Genomic DNA, 19562 nt, shown 5'->3' with positions numbered 1-19562 from the left:
ATAATTTCCTATACTAATGCATTAATTTAGAAGTGCAATAAGTCGTATTCTAATTTCACTTTTTAATCTAAAGAATAAATTATCTGATTTTTGTTTTAAACTAACCAATTTACATTTCTGTATATACTATTTATGAGAAGAAAGATTTTATTGATCAAGTTCAACAACACTGTGTGGCAGATTAAACAAATGTAAATGGTTTGCCATTCTCGTTCTCGTGAAGAAATTCAAACATTGGGATTCCATTTAACCAAAATTGAAACTAATGCTCACATTTATTCTGAGTTTCTGATGTCTATCTTCGTTAAAAACAAAACAAACCATGTCCGTCTTTGAGCCTAGCCACTCATGCACATATTACTCTACTAAGACAGACGCCAGACGGTATAGGGTACTCACAGAATGACCATGTCGACGCTGAGCACACACACTCACACACACGTTGGAGGACGCAGCTAAGCACACACTCCGTTCGGGAGCACGCACGTCACCAGACTGATGAGTCTTACAGTCGTCGGGGATCCCCCTGCCATTTGCCACGCTCCGCCTTCCGGGATCTCGACCTATTAGTGCTCGCACTGTGTACCCACAAACCACGCCCTCCCTCGAACTATATGGGGTTAGAGACTGGGGGTGGCGGGCGCCCAGCTGATAGGCCGCCCCTCTACTGCGCTCATTCTAGCGTGTCGTGTTTTATTGTGGATAAGTAAGTAATGCCTATCATAATCTCCAATGAATACAATTATAACAGAGCACAAAAAACCGACTGCACTCAAGGCTGCAAGCTGGGCGCTGCGAAGGACGGTAGGCTGGCTTGTGAGCTCACCTCACTTCATGTATTGGCCACAACAGCTGACCAAGTTACCTCAGGGTCCCAACATTTCTCTTACTAGGCCAGCGCGCGCGCATACACTCACGGCGGCGCTGGACGCGACTCGTAGCAGCTGTTGCGGGCCGAGTACAGCCTTGGCCTTCTGAGCTACAGTTGGCTGGTTCGATCCAGGCGCGGTGCAGTAGGCTACTACTTCAAGGTGGTCAAATACGACGGCCTCGTGTCGGCACTTTAATTATTACCATTGAGAAAAAAGGGCACGGGTGTCATGTTCCCCGTTTTGCCACGAGACTGCGACCATTATTTCTCGTACCCTGAGTTCGTAGGTCAGTGCTCTCGCCATGCCAGTTGTAAGAAGTGGAGGTCAACAGTGTTTGAATAATGGCTGCCGGTTCGGTTTCATGAACTAAAGAGAATATGATTTTCTTTTTATAATAATAATAATAATAATAATAATAATAATAATAATAATAATAATAATAATAATAATAATAATAATAATAATAACAGGTGCCATCATAAATAATAGACTAGGGTGGCATTTCGGCGACAGATCACTTCTGTGCATTGTCCTGTTTTTCAAATTCGACGTCAACCTCCGAGAATGTCATCGGAGGAACAGAGGCTGGAAAGAAAAAGAAGAAAAAATAAGTACTGTATCATAGTCCTAGGTTCCATGCGGTCTATAATTGACCAAATTACATAATAATAATAATAATAATAATAATAATAATAATAATAATAATAATAATAATAATAATAATAATAATAATAATAATAATAATAATTTAATAACACAGAGATGTTAACATTTACTTTTGTTACAACCTCATGCACAACAGAAAATGTGCTTAACGATGATTAGAACATTATTATTGTTATTATTATTTCTTCGATCTTGGCCAGCTGTGCACCACATGAAATTAACTTCATGATATCCTTCCTCTCCTTGCCTTCCTGCCTTTCCAATATTTCTTCAGCCTTGCGCTAAGTTCCCTCCTATCCTTCGTCCAGACAGATTTCTTCTGCTTCTTCTCTTTCTCCTGGACCCCCCTAAATTGATTCATCCTTTTTCTGAAAATGGGTCTTCTAACACCTTCTTTCTTGTGATAGTCAGCTTAGCCACATCCTATGTAACTTCGATAAATCATTGAATTTGTGTTTTGGGATTTTACCGAAATTATTATTATTATTATTATTATTATTATTATTATTATTATTATTATTATTATTATTATTATTAGACCCTATTATTATTATTATTATTATTATTATTATTATTATTATTATTATTATTATTATTATTATTATTATTATTATCATCATCATCATCATCATCGTCTGTTTACCCTCCAGGTTCGGTTTCTCCCTCGGACTCAGCGAGGGATCCCGCCTCTACCGCCTCGAGGGCAGTGTCCTGGAACTTCAGACTCTTGGTCGGGGGATACAACTGGGGAGAATGACCAGTACCTAGCCCAGGCGGCCTCACCTACTATGCTGAACATGGGCCATTATTATTATTATTATTATTATTATTATTATTATTATTATTAGTCTATTATTATTATTATTATTATTAGTCTATTATTATTATTATTATTATTATTATTATTATTATTATTATTATTATTATTATTATTATTATTATTATTATTATTATTATTATCTACATTTCGTTTGACTGCCCTTCATTACTTTGCTTTACAATGATATATTTTCATCTTGCACCGCTTCCCCAAGACTGCCCATACCATTCAGTAATTTCTCCGGATCTTCTACAGACTCCGCTAGAATAACAATGTCATCGTAAATTTCAGAGTTTTGATTTCATCTCCTTGGATAGTGATTTCCTTTCTAAATTATTCTTTGATTCCCTCTACGCCCCCCCCCCAACTGTTCTACATAAACAATAATAATAATAATAATAATAATAATAATAATAATAATAATAATAATAATAATAATAATAATAATAATAATAATAATAATAATTTCGTGTGGCTATTTCTACCCGGGTGCAGTCCTTGTAAGGCAGATCCTCCGATGAGAGTGGGCGGCATCTGCCATGTGTAGGTAACTGCGTGTTATTGTGGTGGAGGGTAGTTCTATGTGTGGTGTCTGAGTTGCAGGAATGTTGGGGACATCACAAATACCCAGCCCCCGAGCCCTTGGAACTTACCAACGAATGTTAAAATCCCCGACCCGGCCGGGAATCGAACCCGGGACCCTCTGAACCGAAGGCCTGCTTCTCAGGCGCGCACAAGTTTGAGACATTATTCCTGGGAACCTAGGTGAGCGTGGCATAGCTTCTGGTTGTAATATACTTCCCAGTTTCATGATTCCTATCCAATTTCACTATGTTAACTCTTAATTTTATGTCTCCCAGCAACTAGGGTGTAGCAGTTTGAGGAAATCTCTACTGGGTTTATTTCCACGAATCAGTTCCTTGTTTTGAAAATATTATATGTTAAAGCTTTCTTGCCGTCCGTTCATTTCCTGGAAATATGCCGAGATCTTATCATACTGCTTGATTTCCGCACGTAGCATAAGTACAACTCCAACCAGCTAGATATCGCATTCTCTGATTCCGATTAGCTGTACTGATGTTACTTCAATCTGAACAGCAGCCGTTGTCTCCTTCGCGCTGGAAATACCGTGATGGTTTTCTACAGTTGGTCTACAATCCTTACACGCGACGTTTTTAGTGTTTTACTAGGCATCGGTGACAAAAAAAAACATGTAGCCTACGTGTATAATATATATTTCTCCCAAATATACTTTTAAAATCATATACAGATACTACTAATATTCGTTTCCTGGGAGCTGCTAAGCCACGATCTACTCAGTAAAGATTTCACTTGATTTTAAGTACCGCTAGACTGAAGTTTGTACACCAAATATGTGGACTAATTGAAATAAATTAAATAGACCAGGTAGCATTTACCTTTAACAGCTGTTCTTTCTTTCATTAATAGCAGCGTTAATACCTGCTAGAACAATAAGCTTTGGTGCTAAACCCGGAGAAGAGGTTTCACTGTTTAACAATCGGCCTTAAAAGAAGTAGTAATAAATAAAAAAAATTAATTAAGAAGTAAATTAAAATTAAAATCCACAGTCTGTTTCCATTCATTCGACCAGGTCGGAATGGAAAGTTTTATGTACTTTTTCTACAATTTGTTTTACTTCGCATCGACACAGATAGGTCTTATGGTGGCGATGGGAAGAGAAAGGCTTAGGAGTAGGAAGGAAGCGGCCGTGGCCTTAAGATACAGCCCCAGCATTTGCCTGGTGTGAAAATGGGAAATCATGGAAAACCATCTTCAGAACTGCCGACAGTGGGGTTCAAACCCACTATCTCCCGGATGCAAGCTGACAGCTGTGCGCCCCTAATCCTCCTGTGGGTGGGGGCGGTAGAATACACCCACGGTATCCTCTGCCTGTCGTAAGAGGTGACTAAAAGGGGCCCCAGGGGCTCTTAAGTTGGGAGCGTGACTTGGCGATCACGGGGCCCTTAGCTGAGTCCTGGCATTCCTTCCAGTTACTTGTGGCATGCTCCTCACTTTCATCTATCCTATCCGACTCCCTTGGTCAACTCTTGTTCTTTTCCGACCCCGACGGTATTAGAGCACTCGAGAACTAGAGAGTCTTTCATTTTCACGCCCTTCGTGGCCCTTGTCTTTCTTTGGCCGATACGTTCATTTTTCAAAGTGTAGTATCCCTTCCATTTTTTCTCTGATTAATGTTATATAGAGGATGATTGCCTAGTTGTACTTCCTATTAAACAATAATCACCACCACCACCACCAAGCCCGTAACCGCATGGCCAATGAATGAAGCTCCCATCTACCGGCGAGAATAGGAATTGTTCCGGCTGTCGAAGCCTGTCGCACTCCCCTGGGGCAATGATTAATGACTGACAGATGAAATGAAATTATATTGCAGAGTGTTGCTGTAATGAAAGATGACAGAGAAAACCGGAGTATGTGGAGAAATACCCCTCCCGCCCCCGGTATGTCCAGCACAAATCTCATATGAAATCACCGGGATTTGAACCATGGAACCCAGCGCTGAGAGGCCGGCGCGCTTCCGCCTGAGCCACGGAGGCTTAAATGAAATCTATATATATAAAATTACTTGTCCTGACTGACTGACTGACTGACTGACTGACTGACTGACTGACTGACTGACTGACTGACTGACTGACTGATTCATCATCGCCGAGCCAACACTATTCGACATAAAGAAATGAAATTTTCAGGATAGGCCTACATTTATATTACAATGTAGGTGCTCGGTAAGGGAGGATTTTTGAATATTCAGCATCTAGGAATGAACCAAGTAGTCAGATGTAAATTTCAGGTAATAATTCCTGTTGTCGTGGGAAGAGTTCAGAGTTACAGGTCCTCATACTCATAAAATGGTCTAACTAAACGTGGATAGAGTCTTCATTGTAATGATACGATAGTCATGTGGAATCAGATTATAGTGTACAGCCAGGCCAGGCCTTGGGAAGGTAATAGTGAGATTGAGAAGTGTAACTCCTCAAGTTATAGAGAATAGGGAGCGTGTGTGATCTCCCAGAGTGTAAATTCCGCCAGGCCCAGTGTGGTCGGGCGAAGCGAATAGTTAATATCCCAAGGATTGTCATAAACTAAGGCTCATGTGCATTCATCTCCCACAGTTTTAATTAATGAGTTAGACAGTGCTTTCGGTAAGTGACCTGGAAAGGGCATATGCTAGGTTCATTTCAGGGATAGTCATCGTTGGTATGAATGACGTGCGAACAGTGTTCATGGCTGAATGGTAATATTATGTATTTTGGTTTGTATGTGAGACTCACATTATGTGTACAGATGTGAGTGCGACATGTGTTTAATTTATGTTGTAAATAATGTGCGTCCGTGGTAAATTAAAATCCACGTGAGGGATGATATAAGTGATTTGATAATATTGTTTGTGCATAAGTAATTGATTAGTGCGATTCATTTTACCAAGCTTTAGAGTTAGTGTTAGTCATCCCTTAAGTCCGACTCGTTGGCTGAATGGTCAGCGTACTGACCTTCGGTTCAGAGGGTCCCGGGTTCGATTCCCGGCCGGGTCGGGGATTTTAATCGCTTCTGATTAATTCTTCTGGCTTGGGGACTGGGTGTTTGTGTCCGTCCCAACACTCTCCTCCTCATATTCACACAACACACTACACTACCAACCACCACAGAAACACGCAATAGTGATTACATCCCTCCATATAGGGTTGGCGTCAGGAAGGGCATCCGGCCGTAAAACAGGGCCAAATCCACTTGTGCGACACAGATCGCACCCGCGACCCCACAGGTGTGGGAAAAGCGGTAGGAAAAGAAGAAGAAGAAGTTAGTCATCCCTTAAATATTTACGTAGAGGTCGGATAGGATTTCACCACAATGGGTTGTGAGCATGAAATTTAGCTACTCACGCCATTCAACGAGAAATAAAATACAAGCACAGTTTTGGTTTTGCTTCAACGTTAAAGAATTTAAATCCACGAGTGTAAATGGTATATTCGTGTTAATTATATAAAGGACTTTGGACGTTCATATACGCAATGGATTTTACAGTTATTGAATCCAGGGATGTTTAATTTGTTTTTGTTTAATTTGCCTTACTATTTATGTGCTTATTTTGAATAAATTAGGATCTGGTTTAAATCAAATGTTGCCCATTATTCAGTAGATAGCTTCACCCATTATACAATGTCTGTTTATCGAAGTATATGTTCCCAAAATCTGAAATAGCGGTGAAAGTTCGAATTTTTCATAGAGGATTAGGACCGGACACGCCTGAGTGGCTGGATAGTTGGGGCATCACCAGATTTTGGTGGCTATATGGGGACAACGTGTCCATTTTCGAGTCTTCATGGCAATCCGGTACAGACTTATTAGAAAATCTAACTTATCAACACCACCCATTGACTTGTGGCCTTGGTATCTCAATATACTCCTTTAAGTTCCTGTCCCACCGTCGAACAAAATCCGAATCTCCAACACCGACAAAATAAGATGCCATTGTTACAGGTCACTTTATGATGACTACGTTCCCGTCACGACTGCTCACTTGGTCACAAAAGCCTCTCTTCTTTTGTTTCATTTCTTTGTCTGGCAAAAGAGGAGGATTTGCCATCCTATTTACTCGGACAGTTCCGGCAGCAGTTATGCCCTTCACTTTGAGAACCTCCAACAAGTTGTACGTCGAGAAATGGTTGTCAAAAAATAATTGATGACAATTACTCTCTGAAGGTCTATTACATAAACGGTGCTAATCAAAATTCCTTTTAAAGGGACTGTTTGATTTCTGTGGTAGATCCTTGGTAAATTAATAGATCATAGGCAGTTCCACTTTGTCCACATAATAAAAACATTTTTACACCCCATGGATTGGGTTTGCCTTTCACATACTGCTTAACAGATACATGGCCTTTGAAAGGGATGATTTGTTCATCTACACACATATTACGTCGTTCCATGTTCAGCTGTTGGCACCTTGTCAACAACGAATCATAAATAGGTCGCACTTTCCATAATCTTTCTTTACAACCCTCTGGCTTCCCTAAATTATTGACACAGTGCAATAAGTTCCTTAGTTTGAAAAACCTATTAACTCTCATATTGTTAAATATGGGTATGCCTACAGTATTTTCCCAGTACATTCTCAATCTTGGATAACCCAAAGAGCCAGATATTATATGGAGTCCAAAAACTGTCGTTATTTCATCAAAATTTGTAGGTTGGAATCGTGATTCTGTACGGCATAAGTATTCGTGTTTTCCACCATGATATCAAACAGAGAGATAGGAATGTATTCAAAGAAATATGTAATGGGAAACGGAAGATCATATAACTCGTCACTGTTCTGAATACTTTCATCCAGCTGAGGAAAATTGTTTTGAAATAATACACTGCGGCGCCACTGAATGTTGATTTTAGCTTGAGGATCATCCACGAATAATCATCTTCCGGCAATAATTCACTCACTGCATCCTCTCCAGTACTTTCTTCCAAACCTCCAGGATCATCATCATCACCATATCGTATTACCGAAAGAAAAAATATAATTAATATGTATTTAAACATAGGTCTATGTACAGTTGTTTAGTAAGTATTTTGTTAAAAATTTGTTAAACATTTTGTTAAAATTTGAGTGAGTTCTTCACCTACCTTTATTCTTTTCAAATGCATCGTCCTCCTTTTCATACTCTTCTTCACTCTCCAAGCTCTCATGGTCAGACAGATTCCCATTCTCTACCAGATCAAGAATGTCACAGGGATGGAGAGCTGAATATAAAACATCAGTATTTAGTTTACTTTCAATAAGTATGATCCCCATTTACCAATCATTACATCTAGATACAACAATAGTATTTCTCCTCTGAGACTTATCATAACATTATTATGCTCTTATTGCAAGTATTAAAGTTCCAGGAGACTTGAATTTCTGAAACAATGCTAGATTATATTTTGATTAATAATGACAACCATAGAGACACGATGTCCACAATTGAGGACATGGCAATTTCTTCAGCAAAATATATGACTAGGACCTAAATATAAAATTGAGCCTAATAAGCTAATGTAAATATGAATATATGAATCTATGTAATGTTTCAATGTATTGTAAACAATTATAAAATACGACTCACCATTCCCTCGTTGTATTGATGCTGCCATGGCTTCCTTGTTTATGGCTGTGTTCACAAACTATACACTAGAGGTCACCAGTTTTCATATTACCTGAATTCAGAGATATTAAGAGACAGATGGTGCACTCCATAAAGCTATATTTGACTGCACTGTTGCAAAATACAAAGAGTTTAAATCGATGTCCTCATTAGTGAACATGGTGAACGAAAGGGCTAGGTTATGCTGTCAAAGTAATCTAGACATATTCAAGATCATCATACTATTATTGTTACATTTATTTGTAGCTGGCGCCCATCATCATTTAAGATATTAGTATTTCTGGATACTGTATGTGTAATTAATTAGGTAATTATAAGGCCCACTTTATGTGGGCACCTGAGGGTGAGCACTAAGTGAGACCACATAGTGCGACGATTTAGTATTATATTTCGTGCATATTTAAGGTGATAGGAGAAAAAAATCACACAGGTAAATGTGCAGGTTATTATAATAAGAAGTATAACTGGTAAATGGAAACAGCCTGTTCACTATCAGTTCGACCAGACCATCACTACTGATTTATTTTTTGAAACTGAAAAAAATTGTTGAGGAAACGAGATTTCGCCTAAAGCGTTTGTGAGCGATATTGGTGGTTCCAATCTAAAGTTAAGCATCGACCTGGGAATAAGTCCAGAGAAGTCTTTCATTAAAAATAAATCCATGTACTAATGATCGTGTGATTTAGGCGTTTTGTGACGTTCCTCACATCTTTAATTTAATAAGAAACCATCTGTTAGGCCAAGGATACACGCTTGGATCTGGAAAAACTGTTACAAAGGACATCGTTGTAGACTTAGTACAGTACCCGAAAATTTGAGACTTAAAATTCACACACAAAATAACCGAATATCATTTGCTAGTAACTGATAGTGAACGACAAAACGCAAGAAAAGCTGGTGAACTTCTCTTTGGCACTGTGGCTAAGGCTATATCGTGTAGCAAGAGGTCTCACTATTGTGCTTTTCAAAGTAGGTCTGCAATATTTACGAATGCACACAAACAAAGCAATAAAACAAATAATTTTATGCAATATCTTAGTGGTTTTTCATGTGAAAACGTATTTGAGATACGGAAAATAAGCGGGGCGCTCGGCACACTGATTTGCAGTAAGTTACAGCGTCTGGCAGACGGTCCACGGTCCGCTGACGTCACATGCTCCTGGCCGGCTGCGCGTGACACCTACCGTCTCTGTTCTAATTACCGCGCTCCATATGACGGACACCTACCACTCGCAGCCCTTCCACCGCTTCCTGGCCATCCAAGAGTTCATCGTCCGCCTGTGTTGAGCGCACCCCTGTGAGTGAGGGCGGTAGAATACACCTACGGTAGCCGCTGCCTTTCTTAAGAGATGACAAAGAGGGGACCTCTGGGTTCTCAGTTGTGGAGAGTGGGTTGGTGACCACGATGGCCGAGCTTCCACTTTCTATCATCCTTCCTATCTGACCTCCATTGGTCAACTCTTGTTCTCTTCCACCGCCGACGTTATGAGGTTTGCGAGCCCTAGGGAGTCTTTCGTGTTCACGCCCTTCGTAACCCTTGTCCTTCTTTGGCCGACACCTTCTTCCGTCTTTCTGTTCTGATTAGTGTTAATAGAGGATGGATGCTCAGTTGTACTTCCTCTTAAAACAATAAACGCCGGGCGAGTTGGCCGTGCGGTTAGGGGCGCGCAGCTGTGATCTCGCATCCGGGAGACAGTGGATTCGTATCCCACTGTCGGCAGCCCTGAAGATGGTTTTTCGTGGTTTCCCATTTTCACACCAGGCAAATGTTGGGGCTGTACCTTAATTAAAGTTACGGTCGCTTCCTTCCCATTCCTAGGCATTTCCTGTCCCATCGTCGCCATGACACCTATTTGTGTCGGTGCGACGTAAAGCAAATAGCAAAATAATAATAATAATAATAATAATAATAATAATAATAATAATAATAATAATAATAATAATAATAATAATAATAATAATAATTGTACCGGGCGGTACACAACGCCGCTAGTTTAAAAATGTGCGCCACTTGAAACTCCTCTGCTGGAGGAAGTCTGAACTTTATCTACGGTATTAATTTTCTACTTTATCAGAAGATGTCACTACCTGGAAATTTTGGAGTTTTTGAACTGTGTCATTTTCGACGTATTTTTGTTTTGCTTGTAGTAAGAAATGTGAACTTTCTCTTCTAGAGGACACTACTGAAAAACTACAATGGTGCACCCTAGTGCGACGTGAAAGAACTATTTTTTTGGAGAAATTTTTATTTCAAAAGTTTGTTTCTTGTTAAATTTCTTTCTGTTATTGTTTAAGTTGGCTGTATACCCCTCTCTTTCCCCTTGTTTTGTATTTAGCCAATCCCGAATTTCTTTTATTAATTTCTGACCAATCGGATGTATCTTCCCCCAACTTGAATCTGTTGCTGTATCCTACCCAATAAAGAGTTTGTGGGAGGGTGTTCTCATTCCCCTAACGCCTCGAACTTTCCGCGAGAGTATATAAACTGCTGATTTTAGGGTCTCCGGGCCACTTCTGTTCCATCTTTTCGTGTGTAAAGTACATAGCAGGGGGCGGGAAGCGCCTCTTTCTTCGGCGGCAGTCAACAACCAGGTAATGGCCGATTAATTACTTCTTTTCTTGCTTGCTCAGCAGTTTAACTCTCGGGGCGGGTCCGAAGTTTTTCCATTATGTAACCTTCCTTAAATGTAAAGGAACTTGTATCTATTCTATCTTTTAAACTACATATTGGGATAGAGAGTGCTTAACCCTCTCGAGCTCCCACTCATATTGTTTTGAGGTGAACTTGTTTTCTCAACCTATTCTTCCTTAACATTATGTAAATTTGTCAATTTCTAAAGTCACCTCTTTAGTATGGGATTAGCCCTTGCATCAGTGGCCTAGAGCCAAATTAGGTTTTGAAACAAATACATTAGGAGTGCAAATCGCCTCCTCTCAAATTGTTGATTTAGAGGTCATGTAATTAACCTTCTTGTCATTTAACAGACCTCAGTAGGTTGGGTATTTTACCCCTGTGTATATGCCCTGAGAGGACAGCTTGAAAGTAGAATTAGGTGTGGCCTTTGACAGGCCTGAATTTTGAGAGCAAGTTGCTCTTTTCCCGAAAATTTTGTTTTCTGCGCGCCTCAAGGAGGCCTTACTGTGTATTTTGGAGCAAGTGCTCCTAGGTATGAATGGGGTTCTCCCCTCTCTGTTGACACTTGTGTTTGGGGTAAAACTGAGCTGATTGCTCAAGGATTGTGATCGCGGGGCTCGAAGCCCAAATCCTGTAAATACTGTAATTGTACTTTTGTTGCCTTGCTACTCTGTACCTGCCATATTTGTTATTTCTTGATTTTAAAAAGAAAATATAACCTTGTTAAATTTTAAATTCACTTTAATTTCGTAGCCTGAGACCTATTCACCACCCCGCACCTTCTTTCACCTCTAACTACCACGGAAAACTCCGTAACAATAATAATAATAATAATAATAATAATAATAATAATAATAATAATAATAATAATAATAATAATAATAGTAATAAAAATAAAAATAATAATAACCACAACCACCATTACGGCCACACGGAAAAACAGAAGACGAGAGAGCGAGTGCAGATTCTTTGGTTGCTCCCCTCTTAGTAGCCTCTTACGACATGCACTCCATCCATTGGGGAGATAAAACGAGTTCTGATAAATCAAAAGAAATATGTAGCATCTTGATCTACGTCCTACAATATGGCAGCTGACCCAGTACAATATTTTTCCCTTAAAATTTTAGCAAAATATATTATGAGAAAATTTTTGCCTTCATTGACGTTACTGTATGTAAAGGGCTTTACTGTGACCTAGACGAAACGCCAGTCAAAGACAGTAGGGTTATGTGAATGATTTTGATCCACGAAATATCACTGTAATATTTGTCACAAATGAAAGATAAATAATTGATTTTACTCAAATAAAGTCTCAAATCGGTGGTTGGTTAAGAAATACCATCGTTATTAGCGAGAAATATGTATACGTACTTACGGGCTGTAAACAGGACTCCATTATGTTGCATTCCGCTGCTCGCGCCGTCTTTTGTTTCTTTCTTGATGTCCAGGGCTGACACCGATGAATGGGAGTGCTATGTCTGTGAATTCTCATTATCTTTGTCCATACGTCCAGCGCGGGTATTTTGTTGGAAGAAAAATAGCATGATCCCTGGACCAAAATATACAGTACATATATATTGAAAAAAGGAAAATAGCATGATCCCTGCACCAATAAATCGTTTAATGGATCAGTTAGGGCACGTGAAATGACAGCCCTTCAAATTATATCGAATTTATATGTCCAGCGCGAGTATTTTGTTGAAGGAAAAATAGCATGATGCCTGGACCAATACATACATACATACATGCATACATACATACATATATTTTTAACAGGAAAATTGCATGATCCCTAGACCAATAAATGCATATATATATTTGAAAGGAAAATAGCATGATCCCTGGACCAATAAATCGTTTAATGAATCAATTAGGGCACATAAAGTGACAGCCCTTCAAATTACATCGAATGAGAAAAATCAATAAAACGACGCCAAAGAATTTCAGTGAGCAAAGACATCACACACGACAGTGTTAGACAAACAAAACACTTACGGAAGCGCTGCGACGTAGCAGTTGTAAGGCAGTAAAGTATGTATTCCCTAAAATAAAATATTCTGTATTATTTCTTAATCAACCTCCGATTTGAGACTTTATTTGAGTAAAAGCAATTATTATCTTCCATTTGTGACAAATATTACAGTGACATTTCGTGGATTACAATCATTCACGTAACCGGACAGTAGAAACTGGTTTAAAACACGGCGCAATTTTTACCTACTGTATACAGAAGGTAGTGTTCGGGCACACGGTAATAATGTGAGGAAGAAGATGAGGAACACTTTTGTATGGTTACCACGGTGTGTGTTTTCTGTCCACGCAAAATTGAACTCGCTAATTCCAGGTAAACTCCCAGCACAAAAACGTATCGATGTTGGTATGCATCCTGAAGAAGATAACCACACACGGGACTAGCTCTACGTCTATCCGGAATGTCAGTCCCATTAGGAGAAGAGCTACAAGAGCACGAGATGGTTTGAACTCTGACACTGGCAGACAGGCACGGACAAGAAAAGCACTGTTTTGTATTCGTGCTACTTGTACCGTATGTCGGTGTCCTGCTCCGTGCAACGACCATGTGATATTACAGAGTGATTTATATAAACCGGCTGTTTTGACATGAATGTGTCTTATGGCTGGGGTCATTCGAAACTTTGTGTAACGTGACAAAATTTGCGAGGGAAGTGATGTCACATTAGTCGTTACCATAGGCCTAGGACGCTTAAAGATGCTGCGGTTGTGGATTTGTACAAATAAAGTGTCTTGAAATAGAAAGTGTATCGTGACTGACGTCACATTAGTGGTTACCATAGGCCTAGGACGCTTAAAGATGCTGCGGTTGTGGATTTGTACAAATAAAGTGTCTTGAAATAGAAAGTGTATCGTGACTGACGTCACATTAGTGGTTACCGTAGGCCTTGGTCGCCAAAGCTGCTGCGGCTACAAGTTAAGTTCCTTTGACGTAGAGTTGCAGTTCTCCTTGATATAAGATTGTTTGTCATGTGTAGGTGATTATCATGCAAGTAAATAGTTCGTTGTCAATGTTTGAGTTTCATTTGACCTTTTCGCAAAGGGAAAAGTTTATTTTGTCAAAACGACCCCATTCCCGCCTGACGGCAGATAGGATTATGCGATTTCTTTCTAAATGTGAAGAAATTCTGGGAGATTGACTTACCAACATTTACCAACAAAACGCAAGTCGTTTTTCGTTGGGCGTCAATTGTTTCCTCTATTTTGCTTGTGGGTGACTTGCTTTTTGTTTTACCGTACATTCGTTCATTGTGTGTGAAAATGATTTGAGATTATTGCACAATAAATTAAATATTGTTTTAATATGATAATTTAAATTAAATGAAAAACATCCGTATTGTATTTACGAAGTAGAAGTAGCCTAAAAATAGCTAGTAGTATTTAACATAGATCTAGTCTTGCAAGGATACAATTAGTTAAATTTCATTTAATATTTTTATTAAGCTTACTAGTATTTTTACAACCGGGCGAGTTGGCCGTGCGCGTAGAGGCGCGCGGCTGTGAGCTTGCATCCGGGAGATAGTAGGTTCGAATCCCACTATCGGCAGCCCTGAAGATGGTTTTCCGTGGTTTCCCATTTTCACACCAGACAAATGCTTGCGCTGTACCTTAATTAAGGCCACGGCCGCTTCCTTCCAACTCCTAGGCCTTTCCTATCCCATCGTCGCCATAAGACCTATCTGTGTCGGTGCGACGTAAAGCCCCTAGCAAGAAAAAAAAGTATTTTTACATTCGTATTTCTTTCGTTGTGTATTGTTGAGTATTATGTAGGCAGTTACTTTTTCTTTCTTTCTTCTTTGCGTGTATATATTCATATTTTTGTTTTAAAAATTAGTGTTATTTGTAGTTCTTGGTATTTTAAGTTAATCAATGTCATTGTATGGAATAATAACAATATGTGTGTGGTTAAGTGTAAGAAAGGGACAAGAGACCTAACTTCGCCACAGAAAATAAAGGCATTATCTATCTATCTATCTATCTATGCAGTACACATTGCCCCGGCATGGGGTTTTAGTGAGCAATTAGTGGATTACAAAGTCCATCGTAACTACGCATGGGGCATTCAGGAGAGGGGATGGTGTGCGGCATCATCCTATGAGAGATATGATACTGGCTGAAGTGAGAAAGTTGGAAAAAACTGGGTCTTTGTTGAGCAAGTCTGCCAAGCAGACGTGGCAAACACGAGCTGGAGGAGTCGGATAAGGAAGAAACGTGTCTGTTACTGCACATGGTTCTTAGATTTTACCGTACGACTGCCGGGAATTCTGAACATCACGTGGTTCACAGATCGGACCTGTTCCGTCTGACTGGTTCCGTGAATTCTCCAAATACCCACATGGTATTCATAAAAGACCCCTTGAACCCACAAAAAGTCGAAGTTTGGCGAGCAGTCTCTGCAAGTGGGGTAGTAGGTCCATTCTTCTTCTCGGATACGATGAACACAGACATGTTCCTGTAATTAGTCGAGCAACTAGACGACATTGAGCTAACGTCAACTGAGTCCCTCGCTTTGAACAGCAGCCTGTTTGAGGACAGGGTAATGTCTAAGAATTTGTAGCCGCCAAGATCACCGGACTTCAGGACACCAGATTATTTCCTAGAAAATGTGTATCGAAATTGACTACGAACAACTGAAGATTTGAAGCCCAACGTCATGACCGAAATCAATGTAATAGATGAGATTTCACAGCGAATGCCAGAACCATGGAGCGACAGCACGGCTGAGTCTACAGGAACACAGAGGTCATTTCCACCATCTGTTGTGATGGTAAGTGAATCTCGCACAGTTTCTTCCATTTTTGGAACGTACATGCATCTTCCTGTCTGCTTCCAGACAGAAATGGTTCGTTTTGAAAACCACCTGGTTTATATAATCATCCTCTGTGGAGGTGTTATTGCTCGTTCTCTATTCGAACACTAGCATTGGTTCTAAGTGTAGGTCACATCGCAGACAAACAATAGCAGGGTGCCTTTCCGCGAATGCATATTTTTTTCTACCCATACACGTAACTGAAAATAATACTTTTCTGTTATTTTAAATATTCAGTTATTCATGTTTAACTCTTCCCGCAGTGATACTGGGAAAGTGATATTTAAAATACTGTGACTGTTCGATGCTTACCAATTCTAGTTCTAGTGTAAAAATAGAACTGTGTTTCTGTGGGTGGATTTTATTCGGTTTATCTTTTGTATTTTCCGAAAGAAGAACAAAAAACTTCGCACATTTTCTCTGCTTCACCATATTTTTTCTGTAGTCTACGTGAGAAAATATAGTGGATTTTCTTGAATGTAAGCTGCGAGTGTCTCTTCATAAATGGCCACTTGAAATCTCTTAAATAACGTAGGGATTTATATGATATTTATGTACGAAGTTGTAAATAGCACCTTTGATAATTCGTATTTTCGCTCATTATTAAAATTCAATGTCCCACAGGCGAAAACACGAGTTTCATTTACGTTCTACAGTGAATATGTGAAAACAACCAAGTCACAATAACTCACCACTTCACAGAATATGTAATAGCCTAACTATATCAGAATGGCCGTGAACAATATGGAGCTACAACAAACAAAACTTTCTCACCAGCTCAGGCTCATGATTTAGGCACAAAAAAGTTTCAAATTCGATTAGACTATATAGTAACTATACATTGTAGTAGACCTAATTAAGTTAGTAATGATTATTACACGATGTTGTTACCACCCTTGCCTACCGAGCTCGATAGCTGCAGTCGCTTAAGTGAGGCCAGTATCCAGTATTCGGGAGATAGTAGGTTCGAACCCCACTGTCGGCAGCCCTGAAAATGTTTTTCCGTGGTTTCCCATTTTCACACCAGGCAAATGCTGGGGCTGTACCTTAATTAAGGGCACGGCCGCTTCCTTCCCAGTCCTAGCCCTTTCCTCTCCCATTGTCGCCATAAGACCTATCTGTGTCGGTGCGACGTAAAGCAACTTGCAAAAAAAAAAAAACATCCTTGCCATCAGTATGCTCATTTCGTTATTTCTTACTATCAGAACCCATTCTCATTATCATGATCGTCATCATAAATGCAATTATTTAGTGGACTATATGTACTGGTACATTTTAAATATTCTTTTACTGGCAAGATGTAGTGTTTACAGTGTACTATGTCTTCTGGTATGGGCTAGAATAAATTTGTTACTTTCATTGACCTGTCTCAGTCTCAACCTTGGCTTTGACAACATGACAGTGACCGAGGTATGAGCGATGCTAGTTTTGCCATTCCTTATGCAGCCAGTCCCTGCTTGAATGGTGTGAAAATGTTTCTCATAGGGTTGGTTGGTGTATGCATTTCAGTGGGCTTAGTGGACTGACATGCAATAGCAACTTCTGGCTCTGTGAGAGAAGCAACGGGAAACTACCTCACTCCTCATTTCCCTAGTACGCCTCTTCAGTGAGGCCTAGGCCATCTATGACAGCTGATGGTGGAACTGTGGAGGAACAAACCAGCCTTCGCGCTGAATAATCAAAACATACTTTTTTTTAAATTTGAAAGTATAGGCCTACTGTAATTGGAGACTTGTTTTCTGTTGTATGCTTTTCATTAAAATAAAAATATATTTTGGGCTTAGACGACGAGAGAGCGAGTACAGATTCTTTGGCTGTTCCCCTCTTAATAGTATTGAAGATATTTTACAAAAATCATTAAGTTTTAGTCGAGCCATTTGTTTACTTCTTAATCCGTTTACCACCGAGGATTGGTTTTCTTTCCCTCGGACTCAGCGAGGGATCTCACTTCTACCGCCTCAAGGGCAGTGTCCTGGAGCATGAGACTTTGGTTCGGGGGATACAACTGGAGAAGAAGACCAGTACCTCGCGCAGCAGGCCTCACCTGCCATGCTGAACAAGGGCCTAGTGGAGGGATGAGAACGTTGGAAGAGATAGACAAGGAAGGAAGGAAGGAAGGAAGGACGGAAGGAAGGAAGGAAGCGGCCGTGCCCATAAGTTAGGAACCATCCGGGCTTTTGCCTGGAGGGGAAGTGGGAAACCACGGAAGACCATTTCAAGGCTTGCTGAGGAGAGAAACGAACCCTCCTGTACTCAGTGGACCTCCTGAGGCTGAGTGTACCAGGTTCCAGCCCTCGTACCACTTTTCAGATGGTGTGGCAGAGCGGGGAATCGAACCCGGGCCTCCCGGGGTGGCAGCTAATCACACTAACCCCTACACCACAGAGGCGGAAGTCAATCACTTTTAATTAAAGTAAAGGAATGATTTATAATTATGTTTTTATTAAACAAATAGACAAAGCCATCTTAGATATGCCACAGAACAAAGTAGTCAGTATGTTTACGATATCCTTGTAAGAAGGTTTTTGTTTAACTACTAAGAAGTCACCATTCACATTCATGTTGTTTGTGAAATACATGATTCCATTCCAGACAGACCAAGAACATATCCATGTTAACACGGAGCTGGTGCAGGTCCGGACATAAGCTAGTGACCTGAGTGTGGTCGCGAGTGTGGTTACAGGCAGATCTCAGCGGCGATAAGGTCTCTCGCAGTAACACACATTTCAGTATTACTTGAAGCTACATATGGTCTAGTGGTCCTCCCTACCGCTTAGTGCAGTCCTGAGTGGTAAAGGGATCGAGGGGTGTCAGGGGCACATTTTATCAGAGATATTCAAGAATTACAAAAATCAACCTTTAATACACTAATGTAACAAAATAAAAACTGCCACTTTTTCTTCTTTTAGGACGACACCTGACATTTCTTCGATTCCACCAATTTACTGAAATCAGGGATAAGTGGAGCCTCACTGGAATAATCTTTCCTGAACCCGAACTGCCATCTATCAAAACCAGTTAGTAATTTCCACTGATCTATATACATGGATGGCTGGTAGCTTGGGTAGCAGTAAGCCGAATAGAAGATGACTGGCGTAGTAAGATGGCAGCGAGCGCACGGTGCAATACACCACGAGGAGCGCGCTTCCTTTGTTTATGCTTAGTTCAGTGACGCCAGGTCTCCTGATTGTAGTTCTACGGGTGTTCTGTGCTGTTTTATTGCAATATCCCACTCATTTACAAAGGAATTAAGATATACACCAATGAAAAATCACTAGTTTAGATATTTCACTCTCTGAATTGAAACCACATTCTGCATGTTAGTAAAATATAAACAAACAAGGGAGCCATGCTTGTACCACTACGATTAACACAAATACGAATTCCTAAATGTAAATAATACAAATACATAATATATTTAAACTATCAAAGTATTCATGTGTGGCAGATATAAATTGAATACTATTTTGGAAGAGGTACAACATTCTGTCCGTCAGTTCAAATTACAATATCTCCTAACATAACGTAATTGTATTGATTACGTAGT

At 39.9% G+C, this 19562-nt stretch overlaps 1 protein-coding gene across 1 annotated transcript in view; it reads right to left on the bottom strand.

The window, feature by feature from the left end:
- The window catches only part of gcm (glial cells missing), an 80873-nt gene that overhangs the window by 35739 nt on the left and 25572 nt on the right, over positions 1-19562 (bottom strand). Inside the window, exon 2 of the mRNA XM_068227381.1 lies at positions 8020-8136. Coding sequence (XP_068083482.1) covers positions 8020-8136 — 117 coding nt within the window. The remainder of the gene's footprint in view (positions 1-8019; positions 8137-19562) is intronic.

The sequence above is a fragment of the Anabrus simplex genome, chromosome 4, assembly GCF_040414725.1.
Source record: "Anabrus simplex isolate iqAnaSimp1 chromosome 4, ASM4041472v1, whole genome shotgun sequence".
NCBI classification, from domain to species: domain Eukaryota; kingdom Metazoa; phylum Arthropoda; class Insecta; order Orthoptera; family Tettigoniidae; genus Anabrus; species Anabrus simplex.
Note: the sequence above shows the minus strand (reverse complement) of the source record. Positions and strands in the feature narration are given on the sequence as shown.